The sequence below is a fragment of the Melanotaenia boesemani genome, chromosome 9, assembly GCF_017639745.1.
Source record: "Melanotaenia boesemani isolate fMelBoe1 chromosome 9, fMelBoe1.pri, whole genome shotgun sequence".
Classification (NCBI taxonomy): Eukaryota; Metazoa; Chordata; class Actinopteri; order Atheriniformes; family Melanotaeniidae; genus Melanotaenia; species Melanotaenia boesemani.
In genome coordinates this window covers 3,011,622-3,036,331 of record NC_055690.1, presented here as the reverse complement: position 1 = coordinate 3,036,331, position 24,710 = coordinate 3,011,622, and the positions used below count along the sequence as shown (strand labels likewise).

The following is a 24,710-nucleotide window of genomic DNA, read 5'->3' as shown; positions in this document are numbered from 1 at the left end:
TTCTGATGGAGGGTTTCCTTCCTGGTTCTGAAGGAGGTTTTCCTTCCTGGTTGTGGTTCTGATGGAGGTTTTCCTTCCTGGTTGTGGTTCTGATGGAGGGTTTCTTTCCTGGTTCTGGTTCTGATGGAGGTTTTCCTTCCTGGTTGTGGTTCTGATGGAGGTTTTCCTTCCTAGTTCTGGTTGTGATGGAGGTTTTCCTTCCTGATTCTGGTTCTGATGGAGGTTTTCCTTCCTGGTTCTGGCTCTGATGGAGGTTTTCCTTCCTGGTTGTGGTTCCGATGGAGGGTTTCCTTCCTGGTTCTGGTTCTGATGGAGGTTTTCCTTCCTACTTCAGGTTGTGATGGAGGTTTTCCTTCCTGATTCTGGTTCTGATGGAGGTTTTCCTTCCTGGTTCTGGCTCTGATGAAGGGTTTCCTTCCTGGGTCTGGTTCTGATGGAGGTTTTCCTTCCTGGTTCTAGCTCTGATGGAGGTTTTCCTTCCTGGTTGTGGTTCTGATGGAGGGTTTCCTTCCTGATTCTGGTTCTGATGGAGGGTTTCCTTCCTGGTTCTGAAGGAGGTTTTCCTTCCTGGTTGTGGTTGTGATGGAGGGTTTCCTTCCTGATTCTGGTTCTGATGGAGGGTTTCCTTCCTGGTTCTGGTTCTGAAGGAGGTTTTCCTTCCTGGTTGTGGTTCTGATGGAGGGTTTCCTTCCTGGTTCTGGTTCTGATGGAGGTTTTCCTTCCCGGTTGTGGTTCTGATGGAGGCTTTCCTTCCTGGTTCTGTTTCTGATGGAGGTTTTCCTTCCTGGCCATGGTTCTTACGGAGGGTTTCTTTCCTGGTTCTGGTTCTGATGGAGGTTTTCCTTCCTGATCGTGGTTCCGATGGAGGGTTTCCTTCCTGGTTCTGGTTCTGATGGAGGTTTTCCTTCCTGGTTCTGGTTCTGAAGGAGGTTTTCCTTCCTGGTTGTGGTTCTGATGGAGGGTTTCCTTCCTGGTTGTGGTTCTGATGGAGGTTTTCCTTCCTGGTTGTGGTTCTGATGGAGGTTTTCCTTCCTGGTCGTGGTTCTGATGGAGGGTTTCCTTCCTGGTTCTGGCTCTGATGGAGGTTTTCCTTCCTGGCCGTGGTTCTTACGGAGGGTTTCTTTCCTGGTTCTGGTTCTGATGGAGGTTTTCCTTCCTGATTGTGGTTCCGATGGAGGGTTTCCTTCCTGGTTCTGGTTCTGATGGAGGTTTTCCTTCCTGGTTGTTGTTCTGATGGAGGTTTTCCTTCCTGGTTCTGGTTCTGATGGAGGGTTTCCTTCCTGGTTCTGGTTCTGATGGAGGTTTTCCTTCCTGGTTGTTGTTCTGATGGAGGTTTTCCTTCCTGGTTCTGGTTCTGATGGAGGGTTTCCTTCCTGGTTCTGGTTCTGATGGAGGTTTTCCTTCCTCGTTGTGGTTCTGATGGAGGGTTTCCTTCCTGGTTCTGGTTCTGATGGAGGGTTTCCTTCCTGGTTCTGGTTCTGATGGAGGTTTTCCTTCCTAGTTCTGGTTGTGATGGAGGTTTTCCTTCCTGATTCTGGTTCTGATGGAGGTTTTCCTTCCTGGTTCTGGCGCTGATGAAGGGTTTCCATCCTGGGTCTGGTTCTGATGGAGGTTTTCCTTCCTTGTTGTGGTTCTTACGGAGGGTTTCTTTCCTGGTTCTGGTTCTGATGGAGGTTTTCCTTCCTGGTTCTGGTTCAGATGAAGGTTTTCCTTCCTGGTTCTGGTTCTGATGGAGGTTTTTCTTCCTGATCGTGGTTACGATGGAGGGTTTCCTTCCTGGTTGTGGTTCTGATGGAGGGTTTCCTTCCTGGTTGTGGTTCTGATGGAGGGTTTTCTTCCTGGTTGTGGTTCTGATGGAGGTTTTCCTTCCTGATTCTGGTTCTGATGGAGGTTTTCCTTCCTGGTTCTGGCTCTAATGAAGGGTTTCCTTCCTAGGTCGGGTTCTGATGGAGGTTTCCCTTCCTGGTTCTAGCTCTGATGGAGGGTTTCCTTCCTCGTTGTGGTTCTGATGGAGGGTTTCCTTCCTGATTCTGGTTCTGATGGAGGTTTTCCTTCCTGGTTGTGGTTCTGATGGAGGTTTTCCTTCCTGGTTGTGGTTCTGATGGAGGTTTTCCTTCCTGGTTGTGGTTCTGATGGAGGTTTTCCTTCCTGGTCGTGGTTCTTACGGAGGGTTTCTTTCCTAGTTCTGGTTCTGATGGAGGTTTTCCTTCCTGGTCGTGGTTCCGATGGAGGGTTTCCTTCCTGGTTCTGGTTCCGATGGAGGGTTTCCTTCCTGGTTCTGGTTCCGATGGAGGTTTTCCTTCCTGGTTGTGGTTCTGATGGAGGGTTTCCTTCCTGGTTCTGGTTCCGATGGAGGTTTTCCTTCCTGGTTCTGGCTCTGATGAAGGGTTTCCTTCCTGGGTCTGGTTCTGATGGAGGTTTTCCTTCCTGGTTCTAGCTCTGATAGAGGTTTTCCTTCGTGGTCGTGGTTCTGATGGATGGTTTCCGTCCTGATTCTGGTTCTGATGGAGGTTTTCCTTCCTGGTTCTGGCTCTGATGAAGGGTTTCCTTCCTGGGTCTGGTTCTGATGGAGGTTTTCCTTCCTGGTTGTGGTTCTGATGGAGGGTTTCCTTCCTGGTTGTGGTTCTGAATGAGGTTTTCCTTCCTGGTTGTGGTTCTGATGGAGGGTTTCCTTCCTGATTCTGGTTCTGATGGAGATTTCCTTCCTGGTTGTGGTTCTGATGGAGGGTTTCCTTCCTGGTTCTGGTTCTGATGGAGGGTTTCCTTCCTGGTTCTGGTTCTGATGGAGGTTTTCCTTCCTAGTTCTGGTTGTGATGGAGGTTTTCCTTCCTGGTTCTGGTTCTGATGGAGGTTTTCCTTCCTGGTTCTGGCTCTGATGAAGGGTTTCCTTCCTGGGTCTGGTTCTGATGGAGGTTTTCCTTCCTGGTTGTGGTTCTGATGGAGTTTTTCCTTCCTGATTCTGGTTCTGATGGAGGTTTTCCTTCCTAGTTGTGGTTCTGATGGAGGTTTTCCTTCCTGGTTCTGTTTCTGATGGAGGTTTTCCTTCCTGGCCGTGGTTTTTACGTAGGTTTTCTTTCCTGGTTCTGGTTCTGATGGAGGTTTTCCTTCCTGATCGTGGTTCCGATGGAGGGTTTCCTTCCTGGTTCTGGTTCTGATGAAGGTTTTCCTTCCTGGTTCTGGTTCTGATGGAGGTTTTCCTTCCTGATCGTGGTTCCGATGGAGGGTTTCCTTCCTGGTTGTGGTTCTGATGGAGGGTTTCCTTCCTGGTTCTGGTTCTGATGGAGGTTGTCCTTTCTGATTCTGGTTCTGATGGAGGTTTTCCTTCCTGGTTCTGGCTCTGATGAAGTGTTTCCTTCCTGGGTCTGGTTCTGATGGAGGGTTTCCTTCCTGGTTCTAGCTCTGATGGAGGTTTTCCTTCCTGGTCGTGGTTCTGATGGAGGGTTTCCTTTCTGGTTGTGGTTCTGATGGAGGGTTTCCTTCCTAGTTCTGGTTCTGATGGAGGTTTTCCTTCCTGGTTGTGGTTCTGGTGGAGGGTTTCCTTCCTGATTCTGGTTCTGATGGAGGTTTTCCTTCCTGGTTGTGGTTCTGATGGAGGTTTTCCTTCCTGGTTCTGTTTCTGATGGAGGTTTTCCTTCCTGGCCGTTGTTCTTACGGAGGGTTTCTTTCCTGGTTCTGGTTCTGAAGGAGGTTTTCCTTCCTGATCGTGGTTCCGATGGAGGGTTTCGTTCCTGGTTCTGGTTCTGATGGAGGTTTTCCTTCCTGGTTGTGGTTCTGATGGAGGGTTTCCTTCCTGGTTCTGGTTCTGATGGAGGGTTTCCTTCCTGGTTTTGGTTCTGATGGAGGGTTTCCTTCCTGGTTTTGGTTCTGATGGAGGGTTTTCTTCCTGGTTAATTATTGTGAACTGGTTTATAGGAACACAATTATTGTAAACTGGACTAATGTGGATCATATGGTGGATTTGTTTTCATTGGATTATAATTGGACTACAATGATCAGAAGTGAATTGGATGCCACAAATTAGGCTGAATTTGTTTTAATATATAAACTTAAAAACAGATTTTTATTTGATTTTTTTTCTATTTTATAGTTATTTTAACAGAAGAAAATAATCATATTTAGATCTTTTAATAGTTAAAGCAAAGCTGTTAGCTTTAGTCTCCTCTGTGGACAAGTAAAAATATTCCTCTAAATAATTTGAATCCTTATTTTTGTCATTAATAAATTTTATATATATATATATATATATATGCGTGTGTGTGTGTGTGTGTGTGTGTGTGTGTGTGTGTGTGTAGGCCTTTTAGTGTCCTGACATGATAAATGTAGAGATATAAATAAAAAAGATTAAACCAAATAATTCTTAAAAAGCTCCAAAAATGTTTAGGGGTTAGACTTTAAGTACACTTTGTGTGGTTTGCAAAGTGGAGGATGGCACACTGTTGATTTTGAATAGAACTTTATTGTCATTGCAACAAAAAGTGCAACGAAATTCAATACAAATTCTTGTGGAATTTGTCAAATGTGCACAGTCAAAAACTATGAAGTAAACCTGGTTTTATGAGGCCCTGGGTATAAAATTGTCCAATTCTTATGAAAAAAAAGAGCAAAATAATTTAGCTATTTTTTATTATATTTTTTTATTGTAAAAATAAATCATATAAATGATTAACAAATAAATGTTCTAATAATAAATCACAAAAATTATTGTAATTTCTATCTTGGGATAAATAAAGATTTTTTTCATTCACAATAGTTGTAAAATGACTATACAATGCGTGCTCATTAACTCAACCCCCGCCACCGCCAATGGATAGGTATGACCATATTATAGAAATCCATGGGACACATGTCTTACAGGCTTCCATCTGCTCTGTTTGTGGTCTAAGTGGAGCCATGGATGAGCACAGGTCTGTTTTGAATGTTCCCCTAAGATTAAACTGTCTTTCAGTGAGGATGATAGCAAGACTGATCTGTTCCATTGATTGGATTTGAAGCCTGAGAGAGAGATTTGAATTACCTGCCCTCAATCCCCCTTTTCTCCCTCCGTCTGACGTGAGGAAATATTTACAGTAACATGATCAGCACTATGAGCCTTTGAAGATCAACAATTGAACCAATCGGAGCAGCCGGCATAAAGACAGGGGTTTCGATACTTTCCCATCCACCCAGATAAGCATGCAAGGCTGTTATGAGAGTGTGTCATCCATTGAACATGCTGCCATGTGTAGTACCCATGGATAAACTGCAGGCCTTTTTGACGAGCCAGCTGTTTAAGCTGTCCGATCTGGGGTGCCATTAAAAACCACTTAGGGCTTTATAAGAGGGAGCACAGCCCTTTGTGAAATTTCCTTTAGTGCAGATGGGATGAAAAAGTCTTTTGGTTTCCCAGAAAAGGTCAGAAAGGTAGCTCCCTTCATTTCTTTTAGTCCTGAAGCATTCAAAAACAAACATATTTCAAAAGCTTTGTGAGGATTTCACTCTGCTCCTAAATAAAGATGAATTGCAACCAGGCCAGAAAACGTAACATTTTGACAGAAAGGACCCTGTCAGTGTAGACGTATGTCATCCGCTTAATGTTTAGGTTTGTTTTAGGTTTCAGAGAAGGGAGCTTCTCGCCCTACTTGTTTCTCAGCCCTTGATCTTTAAGAGACCTTGCTTGTTCCAATCCTTTAAGAACATCAGCAAGCTGCACTCTGCAAACTAATCGGATCTTTATCTGCACTATTCGTGAAGATAATAGACACGTCACACACAAACACACGTTTTTGTTTTTTTAACCTCTCTGAAGATCTTTTTCCTAGAAGGCACATGCCTTTCCACCAGCAGGTAACTACTTTTTATAAAAAGCATTTTTCCTTCATTTATTGAATCAACATACAGGTTTTGATAAACATAATCCAAAATTTATAAATCAGTAGCTTTGATTTTTAGATATAAACCTTAATTGACTGCAATGTACAGAAGCTGCTTAAGCTAATCAATCTCAAACACAAGGACGTAGCGGTGACCGTATTAAGACCACATAAGACCAAGTGGTGTGTGGCTGAGGTCAGTTATTCTGGGAATATAAAACACTGTTTAAACAACAACATATGTAATTGTTGACATGTACATTCTTCAACAGGAGGATGTTTCCTAGCTACAAGGTTAAAGTTACTGGCATGAACCCAAAGACCAAATACATCCTTCTTATTGACATTGTCCCAGCTGATGACCACCGCTACAAGTTCTGTGACAACAAATGGTAAGTTTGGAAGATCTAGAAATGAATTTTGCAGCCTTTTAATGAATAACAGTGGCTCATCATAAAGATAAAAAAAACATAATTTTTGCTTTAATCTGTGAGAATTAAAACACACCTCTGCTAATGTTAGCAAGCTTTGGCTTGGTGGTGCATGTCACACATAGAGCTAACGGTTTCATCATAACAGAGGTAAACATGTCTGTTCTTAATGTCTTTGGTCTCATTCAAGGTTCAATTTTAGGCCCAATTCTTTTTAATCTGTACATGTTGCCTTGGGGATGTCATCAGGAGGCATGACATTGATTTTTACAGCTATGCTGATGATACGCAGCTTTTCATCGCAGTGTTTCCTGATGATCTGAAGCCAGTTAACGTCTTTTTAAGCTGTATTTTAAAGTCATGGATGGCAGAGAACCTCTTATAGCTCAACCAGGACAAAACTGAAGAGAGAGATCATTTCAAGGCAAGGCAAGGCAGTTTATTTGTACAGCACATTTCATGTACAGGACAATTCAAAGTGCTTTACATAAAACAAAGATATTACAGATATTTAGAATAGTAAAAGGCATCAACACATAATCACAATAAAATCATAAATTACATTAAAATGATTAAAAGCAAGATAAGTTAAAAAAGTTACCGTGCAGATTTCAGTGGCAGTTTGTTCCATTTGTTTGCAGCATAACAGCTAAATGCTGCTTCTCCATGTTTAGTCTGGACTCTGGTCTGGACTCTGGTCTGAACTCTGGTCTGGACTAGTTGACCAGAGTCTTTGGATCTAAGAGCTCTGCTAGGTTTATATTCTCTGAACATATCACAGATGTATTCTAAACCATTTTGGGATTTGTAAACAAGCAGAAGGGTTTTAAAATCTATTCTGTGACTGACTGGAAGCCAGTGTAAAGATTTTAAAACTGGTGTGATGTGTTCAGATCTCTTAGTCCTGGTTAAAACTCTAGCAGCAGCGTTTTGGATGAGCTGCAGATGTTTAATGCTCTTTTTAGGAAGTCCTGTTAAAGACCATTACAGTAATCCAGCCTACTGGAGATGAATGCATGGATGAGTTTCTCTTGGTCTTTCTGGGAGACTAAACTTTTAATTCTGTTGATGTTTCTGAGCTGGTAAAAAGCTTCTTAGTGAAGCTTTGATGTGGCTGCTGAAAGTCAGATCTGAGTCTATCAACACTCCCAGGTTACGAACTTGGTCGGTGATTTTAAGAGCCCGAGTCTCCAGGTGTTTACCAATGCTGACCTACTTCTCTTTCTACCAAACAGAATAATCTCAGTTTTGTCTTCATTTAATTGTAGGAAATTCTCCCTCATCCAGGTGTTTATTTGCTCCAGACACTGACACATTAAGTCACCAAAATTACAACATTTTAATCCTCCTAAGTGTGTGAAAAGTCTGGGTGTCCTTTTTGACTCTTAACTGGATTCTATTCCACACATTATAAATGTCACAAAGACTAGATTTTATCATCTGAAAAACATTGCCAGAGTCGCCTATTTCTCTCTCTTGCCAGCACAGAGATGCTAATACTTTTATATCTAGTAGATTAGATTACTGTAAAGCCCTGCTCTCTGGTCTTCCCAAAAAGTGTTTCACAACTACAGAACTCAGCAGCATGAGTTCTGACAAGGACTCGGGGGGGGGGGGGGGGGGGGGGGACACATTAGACCACTTTTAAAATCACTGCGTTGGCTCCCCGTGCGTTTCAGGATTGATTTTAAGATTATTTTAGTTGTTTGTAAATGTGTTAACAGTCTTGGGCCTATTTATTTATCTGACCTGCTTTTAAATTATGAACCCTTGTGGACCCTTAGTTCCTCTGGTACCAGCCTGTTGGTTGTTCCTAAAGTCAGGACTAAAACTCTACAACGAGGCCTCTTTCCACCACTACGGCCCTCATCTATAGAACAGCTTGCCAGAAAACCTCAGGGCTGCAGAGACTGTTGATGCTTTTAAAAAGAGTTTCAAGACCCACCATTTTAGCTTAGCTTTTAACAGAATTGTTCATTTTACTATTTTTTATTTTATTTTACTTATTCATGTACTTATTTATTTAAAAACCGCCTCTTGGGGTTTCTTTGGTATGAGTGTGTGTGTGAAAAAGAGTAGGTGTGAATGTTTATTTGCTGTCTTACATTAGTTTTACTTGCAAACTTTGTTTTTGTGTGCATTTGTGCTGATTTTTATTTATGAAATTTGCTCTATAAATAACATTTGATTTGATTTGGTCATGTTTTTGGCAGTGTTGGTTTGTTTGTCTGTTAGCAACATAACTCAAAAAGTTATGGATGGATTTTGATTAAATTTTCAGGAAATCTCAAAAATGAAATAAGGAACATGAACATAGATTTTGTGAGTGATCTGGACCACCTCTTGGATCCAGAATTATTTTAAAGGATTCCTTACAGGCGCAGGGAACATTGGTGAACTTTGTCACATCCACGTCCTTTATCAGTGGAAGCAAAAGGTTGCTAATGTAACATCAATGGATTTTCATTGTCAAGCGTTATAGATTTTTATCGGATTTCTGTAGTTTCCTTAAAATATCCTAAAAAGTTGTTTTGTGGTTGGCTGCCATAAACATAGGAAGAACAAGAGCTCGTTCTTCCAACTACTGAAAAGACATAAAAGCCCAGAAAAACATGATAACTGGCTAATGGCTATCGTGCGTGTTAACAACAGCAAATTTTAAGTTCCTAAAAACATTCAATAATTTATTCAGATCATGTAGTGACTGGTGACTAAAACATTCATTATGATTACAGTTTAAAACCTATGGTTGTTTTTGTAAAGATGCCAAAGACACCATGAAATGTCTGCTCACAGTAACAATAAGAATCATCTGTTGGTACTTTTTGTGAAGTTTTCAATGTTTCTAGCTAGCAGCTCCTTCACAATGTGATTGCAGATTGTGCCTGCCCATGGAGAGATAGGGTTCATTTTGCCTTTAGAGCTTCTAACTCAAAAACTAATGGCCACAATCATTGGCAAGAAAAAAAAATAAAAAACACAATGTCTTGGCAGAGATCTGCACTTTCTGAGTGATTCTAGTGTTTCCTCTGGAAAGAACAGATACTTATTTATTCCTGGTATTACTGCAAGATCTGTGTCTTGATAAATTATGTTACCCATCAGTCTTTGTTTATCTTGACTGTGGTTGCAATTTGATCTGATCTCAGTATGAAAATGATCTTTCTGGGAGTGACTGATTGGTCAAAAAATAAGTGAAGGTATCAAACTGAACTGCCTTCACATCTGGTTAAGATGTGATCAAGATGCAAATCACAAAATTATGATCCCATCTGAAAATGTTCAGTCCACATCTATATTTTGCTTTGGAATGTGTTTCTCATCATCCAGACCATGTTTTCTGGTCGCAGGTCATTTTATACCAATATAACACTGATATGAGATGGAAATGAGTCTTTACTAATGAATGTCTTAGTTTTATAAATTGTAAAACTGTGCATTCACTGTCACGTCTAAACCTAAACTGAAGTGCAAACACATCTTGATACGTACATACGTACATCTTGATACGCTAATTAGGGGAGTGTCATTTCATTCATGGTTAATAAAATAGAAATGGAAAAATGTGCACGTATATATAGTTTGACCATAACTGAGATGAATCTGGAAAAATGAACGTATACATAATGCACATTTATACACGTTTCCACCTTTGTGCGCACAAACAGATTTAAGAACTGAACTTCACAGTTTGATGCATCTCCTCTCACCTCTTTATGGTAATACAAAAAAAAAGAAAAAAAACATAAAACACACCTGTTAGTTAACTATTGCAAAAGCACAGATTTTACATCCTGGCTTGTGATCAGGTGCAGACACTGATGATGTGAGGAAACACTTGTCACTGCTAAGTTGTGACTGCAGGTCATCAGTGGTAACACCTTCAATCTGCAGGGAGCTTGCAAAATGCTAGGAAAAAAAGAAAAAAGCTCCTTTAATTCAATTCAGTTCAATTCAAATCATTTATTGTCCCCAGAGGGAAAAGGATTTTGCAGCCAGAACACACACAGAGGACAGACATGACATCAAAACATCAACAAACAAAATCAGAACCAATGGCATATGTCAAAGAAAAGATTCACACAATTCAAAACAATAAATGAGCTTAAAATAAGTTAAATAAAATAAGTTAATTAATTTTACTTCCAGTGCCATTCAGCTTTATTTGTATAGCACCAGCAAAGTCAACTCAAAGTACCTTACACAGTCCAGTTTAAGCCAGTTTATTGTGGTAAAATTAAAACACATCCACTTTAGTCCAGTTTATAATAACTGTCTTCATAAAAACCAATTCATAAAACTAGGAGCACTTAGAGTGCAGACCTCTGCCAAGCCACTGGAAATTTTTATTATTTTTTTGTTTTGCCAATGATTGCGAACATTATTTTTTGAGTTAAAAGCTCTAATGGTAAAATTATCCTTATCTCTCCGTGGGCAGGCACAAACCTACGTCATAACCTGGTGATCACATGACCACGAACAGCTTGCTGGTGAAACCAAACCCTGAATCATACCAGCATTGTGTGTGCAACTTGTTCTCATAGTTTTAAGCTTTCTATATCGGTTTTTGATAGGAAATGATTCCTAATGTCCTCTAGTTATATTGATCCCCTCAGTGTCAAGGCTAGACAAAGATTAGAGGCGAAGCTAGTGGCTGTAGGACTGAACGCATGTCCTGATGTCTATCCACCATCAGGTTGTAAAGGAACTGCTAAAAAGGTTTCATTTTTAAAACACTGGACTTAAAACATACTTTAAAAAAAAGCACAAGATGTTCATCCAAACACTTTCATCAGTTGCTCAGGAAGTAGTTCTGGCAATTGTAAACATGATGGAGTCACATGACCAAGGTCACATGACAGGTGATGGTGTCCCAGCAGCCAGAAACAGATGCTCCTCCCCGCCTGTGAAGTGGTTGTTTGATCTGCTACGGTTTAGAGACCTTTTGTTTTTACCAGCGAAAAACTTAGAGGTGACAAAGTTCACAATGTTTCCGGATGTTTGCGCCTGCATGGCTGAAAATCTGTGATCACCCTAAAATTTAATAACTTATTTCATTTTGGTGATTTCATGAAAATTTCTTTAAAATTTGTCCTTAACTTTTTGAGTTATGTTGCTAACAAACAGACAAACATACATCGCCGAAAACATAACCTCTGGCTTGGCGGAGGTAAAAATGACCTAACTAAGGAAATCAATGGATTGAATCTTCTTTTTGATACAAACCTCCATCCTGAGCTGCAGAAGGAGACAGTGGAGAGGAAAACCTCTGTCAGAACCAGAACCAAACAGAAAACCTTTAAAATTTAGAGCATGCTCTCTAATAACATTACCTAAAACAAGCATGTACAATTAGGCAACTATCGGTCCAAGTACAGAATCCTGAGGAACTCTATGACTTATTCTGGTGTGTGTGAAACTTATGCTTTGCATGTACAAATTAAAATCTAATCTTGATGGGACTCCATCCATTTTACCTTCGATCCAAAGTTGTTAATAACTCAAGTGTGACCACGGCCATCCAGCTAAGGGTGGAAAAAAAAATTAAGTTAACATTAAGTCTAATGCCATTTGTTTCTGATCTTCTGGTTTGAAGGTTTAATTAGGATCTTCGTCTACAACCTTTCGCTGTATTTGCAGCTAATCATATATCAAGCAGGTGTTTCAAATAGGTATAACAAATGAAACACCCACCAACTCCTTAACCTCTGAGTAAACCTCTTTAAAACTCCAAGCCCTTATTTGGTTTGCCTGTTTTGTAACTGCCTGGAAAACTTCTGTAAACCAGCTAAAGGGTTAGCTATCCATCACAATTTACCTCACAGAGTTACACACTATCGTTCCTGAGATACTGATGATATAAAAGATAGCGCTGGGGGGATGCTGGAGGTCTAGTGGAGTTTTAAGGGTTAAAGAAATTAAATTCACTGTCACGTTTGTAGTTTCTGTCTACATCTAATTTTTTTCTTCACATCTCTGTAAATCTGTGTTTAAGGACGGTAGCTGGCAAAGCTGAGCCAGCCATGCCAGGCAGACTCTACGTGCATCCGGATTCCCCCACCACGGGTGCTCATTGGATGAGGCAACTGGTATCATTTCAGAAGCTGAAGCTAACAAACAATCACTTGGACCCTTTTGGTCATGTGAGTACCAACAGAGAACCTAAGTTATTTAAAGGTTTTTAGTATGTAGAAACTATAGAGAATGCACATGTGATGTTACCACAGTTCTTTCTTTCAGGGGCACCTGGCTTATGTTTAAGTTTACACTTACAGGTTTCTCACTAGTAAACTGTGTTAAAAACACATAAAACACACTGAATCGAAACGTCCTTCCCATGATTCATAAGAGAAAGGAGTCGTTACAATGCAGAAACACTAATTATTAATAACCTAGATTGTTACAGTTTGCTAAATTATGACGATCTAAGATGTGCATTAGATGCAGAGCCACCTGCTTCAGTGTTAGACATCGGTGGTAACATTAATCTAAAAACTACCAGTCATTCAGTATGCAGCCATTTTACAAAGGGATGGATTAAAACCTGTGAGTCCACAAACTGTTGGCTGCAACTATGCCATCACACTTATCATTTATATGTTAATTAAACAGTTATCGCTCTGATATTTTAATTATAAAATCAGATAGATTCTAAATATGTCTTGTCAGCTGGTGTTTTCTGTTACTTTCAAAGTTTCACATCTCTAACATCATAGACTATCTTGGGCTTCACTTCCTTCTGGATCCTCATGGTGTTTCTAAGGTGAATGTGGGGCTATCCCTGGATCCTCCAGACTCTGACCATTGATAGAGGTGTCCATCATCATCATCATCATCATCAGCTGATGGCTTCCTGAAATATTTACCTGCGTAACACCTCTATTAAACACCTGAAACCTACTCAGGTTCACTTTTACCTTCTAGTGTAGCACAGTTCCTCCTCAGATATTATATTACTCATTCCTAGATTACTTTACTCATTCCTAGATTACTTTACTCATTCATAGATTACTTTACTCATTCCTAGATTACTTTACTCATTCCTAGATTACTTTACTCATTCCTAGGATTACGTTACTCCTTCCTAGGACTACTTTACTCATTCCTACATTATTTTACTCATTCCTAGGATTACTTTACTCATTCCTACATTATTTTACTCATTCCTAGATTATGCATTCCTAGATTACTTTACTCATTCCTAGATTCTTTTACTCATTCCTAGAATTACTTTACTCATTCCTAGGACTACTTTACTTTTCCTATGACTACTTTACTCTTTTCTAGGATTACTTTACTACGACTACTTTATTCTTTTCTAGGATTACTTTACTCATTCCTAGGATTACTTTACTCATTCCTAGACCTACTTTACTCATTCCTACATTATTTTACATATTCCTAGGATTACTTTACTCATTTCTAGGATTACTTTACTTAATCCTAGGACCACTTTACTCATTCCCAGGACTACTTAACTCATTTCTAGGATTACTTTACTCATTCCTAGGATTACTTTACTCATTCCTAGCCCTACTTTACTCATTCCTACATTACTTTACATATTCCTAGGATTACTTTACTCATTTCTAGGATTACTTTACTTAATCCTAGGACCACTTTACTCATTCCCAGGACTACTTAACTCATTTCTAGGATTACTTTACTCATTCCTAGGATTACTTTACTCATTTCTAGAATTACTTTACTCATTTCTACGATTACGTTACTCATTTCTAGGATTGCTTTACTCTTTCCTAGGATTACATTACTAATTTCTAGGATTACTTCACTCATTTCTAGATGAATTGAGCTGTTATCTTCTGGTTTACACTGAAACTAATGTTGTTTTCTCTTAGTAGGAGATAACCATTTACATTTCCTGCTGTGTTCTGGGTGAATTTACTTTGACGCAGTAACACTTCTGTAGTAATCGCTCATGTCTGCTTTCTGCAGAGAGCAAGATTAAACATACAGCTCTTTTAGTTGTAAAGATATACTTTATTTATTCTGTGTACGTTATTTCAGACAGGAGGCAGAAAAATAGGCCCCATGAAGACGAGGTTAAACAATCAATCACCGAACTGTTGGCTGTTATCTGTCAGTCAGATAATTCAAGAATCAGCTGATTGTTTCTATTGCAGGGTATTATAGTCTATGTATGTTTGTTCAAGCTGACATGGGGTCAGATGTTTGTCTTTGCATCTAAAGATGGTTAAACTGGACAGACATGAAAAATGTTGTTCACATTTATTAGAAAGTAACTCACATAAAGTAATATTTCTGCCTGTATTATTCTTATATGAATGTTATTTACAGTTATATTCCTTTATAATTCCTATAGAGTTCATCTTGTTGATATATCTCGGCATGTTTTGAGGGTCTGCTGTGTGCAAACATCTCAGCTTACTTCAGAAAAATCAAAGTGAGGAGGAATAATCTGTGGAATATCTCGTTGACTGAAATACAAACAGTAAGATCATGGAGCTCCTTTTGATCGAAGGATGGAGGCGAAGTGAAGGAGTGTGTAAAAGAGAGAGAGAACTTGGTGAGAGAAAGGAGGTAGAGGATGAAGAGGGAGATGAAGAGTGTGTCTGTGACAGCGCTCCCCAGGGGAACTCTGGGATAGCTTGTCCGAAGCCATCCCATCAATGGGCGGGCTCATTAGGTTCATAACCTCTCAGATCAGTGGTGGAGCCTGCTGTCAGATTGAGTTGAGTGCCTGGCCAGTGATAAGGGTGAATAATGAGGGCAGAGCAAGTTAGAGGCCAAGCAGAGGCCAGATGACACCCAGGCTGAGAGGTGTGACTGCCTCCCAGAGTGGGGTGAAGGAAATCTCATTCACTGCTAATTATGCTCATCACACAATGTATGCAAATGAGTAACGTAACCTCAGATGTTGCTGCTCGAGTCAGAAAGACATTTTTTATGTAGAGAATCCATCAGATGATGTCACAACATATAAGGATCTGCACAATGACTCATTAGTTAGATCTGCACAATGACTCATTAATTTAAGTCAGGTGTGTCGGTGCAGGGATGCATGGAAAGCTTGCAGGATTGTGGCTCTCAAGGACCGACGTTGGCCACCCCTGGGTTAGTGGTTCGGGTGACACCGTGAAAAGGAAAGTCTCAAGTTTGATTTGCCATCAGTCAAATTTTTAGTGCAATTTGTCTTCCGTCACGTGAATGCTTTGAAAATAGGTAATGTATATATTTAAAAATAAATCTCTTGGAGTGAAAAAAAGATACTGGAAATCACATATTAACCATGTAGATGATAAACTAATCAAGAAGTACTTAGCAATGTTATACAGAGCAAAGCAAGTCCTGGATCAGAAACCAGTCCACACTTTAATCTGGTTTCACCGTATTTTACATACTATCCAGAAGTTTAAACAAAAGTTTGTTTCATTCATTATTCATCCTCCAAAAAAGAGCAATACATATCATTTTAATGTTGGATATCAGGAACACATTAACTTATTATTAACTTAATTTCCAGATCTGGTGAATTATCAAACAGCACAACTGATGGAAACATCCAGAAATTATTATATTATTCAAGAGCGAGTTAAGGTTAAGGGGAAAACTTCATTTGAAAACTCAGTTCACAAACGACCAGAAAACAACTTTGTATTTCAAACAATGTCCAGACAAACAGCAGTTTAAAACAAGGTGTAATAATGTGTAATAAAGAGGAGGATTTATAATTATAAGAAATTATATCTGTTTATATATTTACCTTCACCTCTTAATACAGAAAAATGAGTAATGAACCATTTTGGATAAATAGGACTGACATGAAACATGAATTTATTTACAGTTTATTCTGGTCACATCTCTCATATATATTTAGAAGCAGTTCATTATTAACGGCGTACATATATACAAAACTAAATATCAGTTCATATGCACACATGTATGTGTGTATAGGCATACATAGATATTTGTTTGTGTGTATTGTTCATGCAATCATTTTAAAAGACCCCACAATGTTTATTCCCAATTTAAAGAACTGCACTGAAGAATGACAAACTTCTGACTTATTTTATCTATTTATTATTTATTTTATTCATTCACTGTCATTAATTTATCTAAATGTATTATTTCATTTCAGTACTTTTCTTTTTGTTAATTTTCCCTCTTATGTTTTTTTTTTTAACTGTATTTATTTAGTTTTTGTAAATAAGTCTATTCCGGCTTTAAGGGATTGATTGTGAATACTGAAGTACAGTAACCATGAAGCATATACCTAGAAAAATATTCTTCACTGGGCAGCAGTAGTATTTATATCCCATTAGAGAACTGAACTGGTATTTCGTTGTATGAACAACAACCACATCCACTCCCTGATGCTCTCACCAGACCTTTTATATATTTGATATTATCATATTATATTTCTCTCTAACCTTCGTTAAACTGTAGTTGCCAAGATTAAAAAGCACTCAGGACACATTCAGATTCGTCAGAAACACATTTACGATAACTAAATGAATCACATCTGCATGTTTTACATCAGTGGAGATGAAAGTAAATCCTGTCTTTGCCTCTTCCCTGATCACTGCTTACTGACAGACGTCCATGAGTCTCTGGTATCACTCTCACACAGTAAAGCAGACAAAGGTCAAGAGAGAGCCTCTGGTGCACCAGCCAATGGCTTATTTGTGTCTCCAGCCTGCCTCAGCAACAGAAGCATGTGAGCAAGGAGATGCTCGGTGTTCAACGTAAGCCTAGCAGCCCATGGCCTCTGCAACCTTTGCCTCTCTTTGGGAGCCCCCTTGAGGAGGAGGAGGCTTCTCAGGAGAGAGTCAGGCTTGTTGGAGAGGAATGCAGGGTGGGGGGGCAGAGTGTGATGTTTATCGTGGCTGACAGAGCTGGGCTGGGGATGAACCCTGCCCCACTGTTGTTAACGCCTTGCTGGGCACAGAACTGGACTGCAGTGAGCAGAGTGATGTTAGCGAGCTGACCTGCAACCACCCAACAACCTAAGCACCATGCACGCACAACACATGCCACCTGCTATACTGATACACAACACTCAGATCCCACGTCAAGTGTGATGGAGATGATAGATGCACAGGAAGTGTTCATTGATCTAATTGATCCCAGCAACTTTACACTTGAAGGGTTCCGCTTCAGAGTGGAAGTTGACCAGAGATGCATGCTTCTCTGGCATGTTCACTACATTTGCAGTGTATTCTGGAAATGAAATACAAAATACACTAACCTTCAAGAAATTATGTGTCACATACAATATTTACTTTCTCTACAGTTTGTCCTTAATAATGAAGAATTATATATGTGGAATGATGTCCACTTACCATTTAAATGCTTTAAAGCCATTCTGTAAAGGAACCTGGCTTAATGGGAAACGCAAATGGAAGTGAGTCACCCTTAATGTTATGATTTCACCTGAGCCTCATTACAAGTTAATACTAATGGCTTTCTGTAAATGTCTGTTAAAGCAGTGGTTACCAACATATTTTCCTTGAGAAGCAACTACCAATAAATAAATAAATAAATAAATAAAACAAGCCCTTCTCACCTCATCACACAAACTGAAGTTATATTAAATCAGAGAGATAAAAAAGATAGAGCAAGTTATCCCCATGCCTTGAAAATGTTTTCAACATTTTTAAATCAACATTAAAAACACAACCACAAAGTATGGCTGGTTTTGGCCTCTGGGCTGTACATTTGACACCCCTGCGCTACAGTTAAACCCTGCAAAGACGCCCTAGGATGTTTGGGGGCCCTCTTGGGTGGTCAGGGACCCCAAGATGGAAACCACTGTGTTAAATTTCAAACTTTTCTATAGTAAATGCCAAGACGATGTACTATGAGTTGTAAAGAAATTGTAGCAAAGTTAAGATCAGCTGAGAAGAAAAGGTGACCCACTTGAGCTTACTTATACATTAAACACTCCCACAGCACTGAAAACACAGGAATAAAGTGATATTAGTACATTTAATGAGTGAGATTAAATAATAACAGCAGCTGGGACACCTCTCTGTAAAAAGCCCTGACATGAATAAAAAAATAAAGATCTATATACCATTGACATTACAGTTTGTTCCTGTATTATTTCACATTTTATTGCTTGTATTTTTTAACTATAGGGATGCCAATAAGATTTCAGAAACAGACAGCAAATTTACATATCCAGCATAGAATAACTGTTAAAATACATAACAGTTTTTTTCAAGCAATGGTCATAGTACATTTTCAAATTTGTGATAATTGCGCTAAAGCATAATTCCTTATAAAAAAAAAAATCGTCAAACAGCTTAATACAAGTTTAATACTGAATTTAGTAATGCTGTCATAAAGTGTGGCTGTACACTTATAGTGTTGGACTTGAGGTTAAAGAGGTTGACTTGGGGTTAGAGGATCCCAAACTGGCAACAAACTGATCTGCCATGATATGTGCTAAAAACTGAAATAAAACAAAAGATCATGTGTAAAAGTGAAGATATAAACTATGCTTGGCTGGTGATCCAGCTGACAGAATATTATATTTTTTTTTTAGGGCTGGGCATGTTAACTCATTATTATCACGTTAACGTGTTAATGAATTAATGGCGTTATTTTTTTTATTGCGCGTTAAAGCAGTTTTTTGTTTTTTTTTCCTCAAACGTCTTGCTACTGGCTCTGAACCAGAGAAAGCTCCTGCAGAAGCTGCAGTCCAAGCCTCTTCCTCCATGTCTGGTCCTGCTGCAGCGGTAATGATGGAATCAGGAGAGAACGGCTTTATTAACATGAACAGACGTTTTCTGTCTGGAACTTAAGAAAGAAGAAAAAGATTTTTTCTTTGTCTGTCAAAACCCATGTAGATGAGCAGAAAATTGGGATTTTGGACCGGAAAATGCTCCCAAAAGACAATGAGAAATGTACTTTTTTTAAACTGTGGTTTTATAAGTTTTGAGGAAAGACAGCAAAGGTGAGAAATTTAATGACTATGTTTTAAAAGCGTGCAGCATAAGTCGGGTCTTCTTCTGCCTCTGGTTCGGTGAATCTTGGTCATAGCGAGATGAAACTTCCAGCTGTGGAATCTGAGATGTGAACTTTCAGTAGAGGAGTCGTTTGTTCGTGTTCATGCCGTCAGGTGGAGACGGGGAGACATCATCTGTGTTTACATCTTATTTCGGACTTTGTGTAGCTGGTCTTTAAACTGTTTTCTGTCTTAACTGTGTTTGTTGGACTTTCTCTGGATACCACACGTTTATAGTTACATCTACAGACCTGACGTTACACCCCTAAAACCAGATGTTAACCCCTTAACTCCTGGTAGCAGAGGGTTCTGGCACAAGAGGTGAAGCTAAACAGTCAAGCTAAGAATGAAAGGTTAGAGAAATTATAGGCTAGAAATGTGGATAATGAAGCAGTGAAGGAGCATGGATGGAAGTTATTGTGCATATTGTGAATATTTCTCTCCTCACCATCTAGAAGCTGTGAGATTCTCATCCTGCTTTCTGTCTGTTCACCTGATGCTGATATTCATCACATATTGTTCCTTCTGTGTTTAGAAGGAAGCAGCTTCACAGCTTTAAATTCATCCTGCTGACTTTTTACCTTTTAGTTAGTAAATCCTGAACATTTCATCCTTCTTTCTCATAAATATTTGATTTTATTTATACTAATAAAATATTTTAACTGTTGCTGTTTAAAGAGAAAACTGCTGCTAAACCTGTTTATGTGTTTAGTGCAGGGGTCTGCAGCCTTTCCAATCCAAAGAGCCATTTTTTCCCTCAGCCAGCTAAATAAAACTGCTTTAGAGACGCAGATGTTACCAGACCTTTTGATAAAACACAACTTAATTTTTGGTAAATATCTATTATAGGACATTTGTTGTTATTTTTGAAGAACCACATTTTAATTTCTATTTTTTTGGTTTTTAAAAAATAAAAACATAAAAATGTTTGCAAAAGGAGGATAGACAGACTTTCTTCTAAGGGATGTAGATATTTGTTAAAAAAAAAAAAAAAAAAAACTATAGTTTCCAACCTAATGACAAGAAAAATAGAATACTATATATATATATTACTATATATTAAAACGTGACTTAGTTCTTTAGCATTTTAGCCATGCATTAAGAGCCGTTGTGGAAGGTCCAGAGACCCACTTGCAGCTCCAGAGCCTCAGGTTGAACACCCCTGATTTAGTGTTTGTAAACCAAAGTTTACTGCATTTTCTCCATATAGTAGTAGACCTTTTTTTGAAAGGAAAGTACATTTTAATCATGATTAATCGCAACATTTTATGTGATTAATCACAGTAAAAAAAAAAATTCATTGTTGCCCAGCACGGTTTGTTTTTTTGTTTTTTCATGGTGTACACCTAACATGTTGCCTTTTCTTCCTTTATCTAGATAATCCTAAACTCCATGCACAAGTACCAGCCCAGGCTTCACATAGTCAAAGCTGATGAAAACAACGCATTTGGATCGAAGAACACCGCCTACTGTACTCATGTCTTTCACGAGACTGCCTTCATTTCCGTAACCTCTTATCAAAACCACAAGGTATAAGTAGAATATTTACTCCAGATTAGAAAAATGTGGAATACTCTCCCTCATATTTTATTTTTCTTGGTTGCTTTCCAAAGATATTTCATGTCTCTGAATCAATAAAATGTTAATTGGAGCATTTAGGAGCATTTATATTTAATTTTTTAATGAAATATATTTTCCTAGATCACTCAGCTGAAGATAGAAAACAATCCATTTGCTAAAGGATTTAGAGGAAGTGAAGAAGGAGATATGCGTGTTTCAAGGCTACAGGGGTATGAAACCAATACTTTTTTTCATTTGAAGTACTTTTTATACACCCATTGTCCACTTTACCAGGTCTACCTTCTAGTACCGGTCAGACCTCCTTTTTAATTTTTGGTGTCATAGATTGAACAAGGTGTTGGAAACCTTCCTCAGAGGTTTTCTCCATATTGACATGACAGCATCACACAGTTGATAAAAATCTCCGGTTCCACCACATCCCAAAGCTGCTCTACTGGACTGAGATCTGGTGGTTGTGGAGGCCGTTGGAGTCCAGTGAACTCATCGTCATGTTCTAGAAAGCAGGTGGAGATGATCTGAGCTTTGTGACATGGTGCATTATCCTGCTGGAAGTAGCATCAGAAGATGCTCCACTGTGGTCATAAAGGGATGGACATGGTCAGCAACAATACTCAGGTAGGCTGTGCTGGTTAAACCAGGTCATGTTGGTACTAAGGGGCCCAAAGTGGACCAAGAAAATCTCCCCCCACCATTACACCAGCAGCAGCCTGAAGCGTTGATCCAAGGCAGGATGGATCCATGTTTTCATGATGTTTCCAGCAGATTCTGAGCCGAGCATCTGAATGTGGAGCTGAAATGGAGACTCATCAGACCAGCAACGTTTCTCCATCTTCTATTGTCCAGTGTTGGTGAGTCTGTGTGAACTGTAGCCTCAGTTTCCTTTCCTTCACCTGGTAGGCGTGGTATAAGCCAGATAGATAGATGCCTGAGCTATGAAATTGGGAGGAGCAACACCTTTTTAAATATAACGAAGAAGAACGTGACCCAGAAACAAAGGAGAAGAGCTGTGGACATCCAGCAAATTGTGTTCTTTCTTCTTGGCATGTGGCTTTAAACAACAATAAATCCACCATATATTTAAACATGGAAATGTTCCTGCTTTGTTCTTATTCCAGAGTCACACAGGAAGTGATCATTCTTTCCACCAATCAATGGACTGCAGTGTGTGAAGCTCCATCCTTTATGTTTGGATCAGTAAGATTGGGACCCCAACAGAAAAGTATAAAAAAAAGTAGGATATTCTTGGACCCTTCCTAGTTTTTGCCAGTTTTTTGTTTTTCTTCTCTGGTTTTTAAAATGCAAAACAAAAAAGCGTACTGACCCCTCCAGTACTAAACCTGGACTTGTTGGTGGAAACAGAGCTTTAAATTCCCTTTCTTTCTTTTTTCCGATGCTCAGTTTGAACTTCAGGAAGTTGTCTTCACCATGTCAACATAATTAAATGTACTGAGGTGCTACCGTGTGACTGACAAGGCTGACTGGATAGATATTGTGTTAACAGGAAGTTAAACAGGTGGACCTGATAAAGTGGTCAATGACTGTAATAGGCAGGTTTGTACATCTTATAAAGAACTAAGAATTCTCCCTGATAGTGGTAAACTGAGGCTGTTTCTGCACAGGAAAGAATATCCAGTAATATCAAAGAACATGGTGCGCCAGCGGATCATTTCCTCACACAGTCACATAGCAGGGAAACTTCGAGCAGGAGTTTTAACAGGGCACTCCCAAGTCCTGCCCTCCTATCAGTATGAGACCGGGGTTCCTTTGTCCAATTCCGAAACCCAAGATCCCATGTCAAACCACTTCCCTCAAAGCAGAGATCCCAGCCTCATGTATCACTGCTTCAAACACAGAGGTAAGTTCGTAGTTAACATTTAGAGATGAAGTGTTATTTTTCCTTCAATAAAAGTAGCGATTATATCCCTCTGCAGATAATTCCCGACACTTGGATCTTGGATGTAAGCGGCCATATCTGGAAACATCCTCCATGATGTCAGAGGAGCATTACTTTCGTTCACCTCCAACTTACGAGTCGCCTCTACTGTCTCATCCGTACTGCACTGAGGCCATCACTTCCAGAGAGGCGTGTATGTATGGTAGCATGGAGTCTGAGTCTGGATCGGGGGCCGCGGACACTGGCGAACTGACAAACTCTCCTACAGTTAATTGCAACATGTGGGCGACAATGCAGCCCTTTCCTCGTTACAGTGTCGAAGGGGTTCCCTACCAGTCCTTCACTGCTCACTTCACCAACTCTGCTCCTGTCACCCCTGTGGTACCACACCCTACATCATCGATGGTGTCACGACCACAGGCTGACTTGAGGGTCTACAACTCAGCAGCAACCCAGAGAAGCCTGCCAGTTGTACCACCGTCGCCCTCCTCTACATCTGGCTCTTCAGCTGTCACCAGAGATCGGTCAGGCCATCCATCTCTTTATCACAAGAAGCCGGGATCAGCCTATTCCACACAAGGCACTATATCCATACGGGATTCATCTTACCAGTACCAAGTGGGACTGGGTAGTACAGGGAGTCACTGGACTGACAGCTAATCTGGGACAAAGTAGTTCTGTTCAACTTACAGGTCTGAAATTATTCTAGGTTTCTAAAACTCAGTGAGGGCTGTGGATGTGGATTCACAACCATACATTGCCAAATTTCTCTCTCAATGTTTGAGGTGAAAGGTTATCGGCCACATGTTCATATCCCTTGATGTAATCAGATGCAGTAAGGTGGTTTTCTAATTCTTAAATATAAATTGTGGCTTAAGGAGGAGAAAACTAACGTAAACTTAATAAAGGAAAATGATCATTTACAGAATGTGATCTAAGACGGGGGTGAAGCTAGAGGGGTGGCACTGGCTACCTCTGAAATCTGACTGGACACCCCAGGTGCCACCTCAAGTTAATGACAGATCACTGGAAGAAACATCTTTTCAGACCTGCACAGATCACTAGTATCACTGAACCAGTTTAAAGTAAATATTAAAGTAGTTTCCTAATTATTCATCATTCAAAAATATTGACTATGGCTGCACATTTCTAAAAGATTTTGTCCCTGTGCAGGTACAACTACCAATGTTATGTAAGGCTATTAACCTGAAGTTAGAATGAAGCTACGTAGCAGTGCTAATCTAGTTCTATGCTAGCACTAGATTAGGTTTAAGATTATGTGGGGGAACCAGGTAATATTTAGTTTTCAGTGAGTGTATTTAGGGACTACACATCCCCTACGTTAATCAAGAAAATACCTATAAAGAAGCTCAAAGAGAACCTCAGGAAGGCCCACTTCCACTGAGCTTTTCGGTTTGGGCTAGGGTGGTCCGGTATGCTGTTTTGTGTGTTTCCATTATAAAATGGGGCCCATACAACCGAACCATACTGCACCGTATGGACCCCCTTCAGTTGTAGGGCAGAGGTACTGGCATCTAACGATAAAAGTGCGAAACAAACACAATGTTGCTGTGCAGTTCATGGTTCAGTTGGACACTGGAAAGATGATAGATGCCACATTGTCTACAATGCAGCATGTATCGTTCGTACAAAGAACCAAAAGCCAACCAGAACAAAAACAAGCTGCTGATTGGCCTCCATTGTTGTTTGTAGTGTCACATTTGCTGTCATCGCACGTATGAGGCCATGTTAGGCATTTGGTCTACGCCCGCATGCCCAGTGGTGGTTCGACTTGCATTGGAAACCTGCATTTGGCTGGACCATTCTAAAACTAACGAACCGTACTGGCCCGGACTGAACTGCTCAGTGGAAACAGGGCTTCACTTAGCGCTTTCTAAGCTAGCACTAAATAATCCAGTTTACTTTAACAGAAGGCTAGCAAGGCTGCTAGTTGGCTTTAA

The 24,710-nt window shown here is 39.8% G+C and overlaps 1 protein-coding gene and 1 long non-coding RNA gene across 2 annotated transcripts in view; both read left to right on the top strand.

Annotated features, from left to right (window-relative positions):
* Positions 1 to 23,409, top strand: part of tbx4 (T-box transcription factor 4) — a 32,888-nt gene extending 9,479 nt beyond the window's left edge. Inside the window, exons 3-8 of the mRNA XM_041995083.1 lie at positions 6,122 to 6,241; positions 12,276 to 12,423; positions 20,652 to 20,804; positions 20,976 to 21,064; positions 22,475 to 22,710; positions 22,787 to 23,409. Of these exons, the coding sequence (XP_041851017.1) occupies positions 6,122 to 6,241; positions 12,276 to 12,423; positions 20,652 to 20,804; positions 20,976 to 21,064; positions 22,475 to 22,710; positions 22,787 to 23,409 (1,369 nt within the window). The remainder of the gene's footprint in view (positions 1 to 6,121; positions 6,242 to 12,275; positions 12,424 to 20,651; positions 20,805 to 20,975; positions 21,065 to 22,474; positions 22,711 to 22,786) is intronic.
* LOC121646194 lies at positions 1,844 to 3,514 on the top strand. The gene is made up of 3 exons (XR_006011586.1): positions 1,844 to 1,935; positions 2,803 to 2,850; positions 3,485 to 3,514. It is a non-coding gene; the product is annotated as an uncharacterized LOC121646194 (long non-coding RNA).
* Positions 23,410 to 24,710: the final 1,301 nt, after the last annotated feature.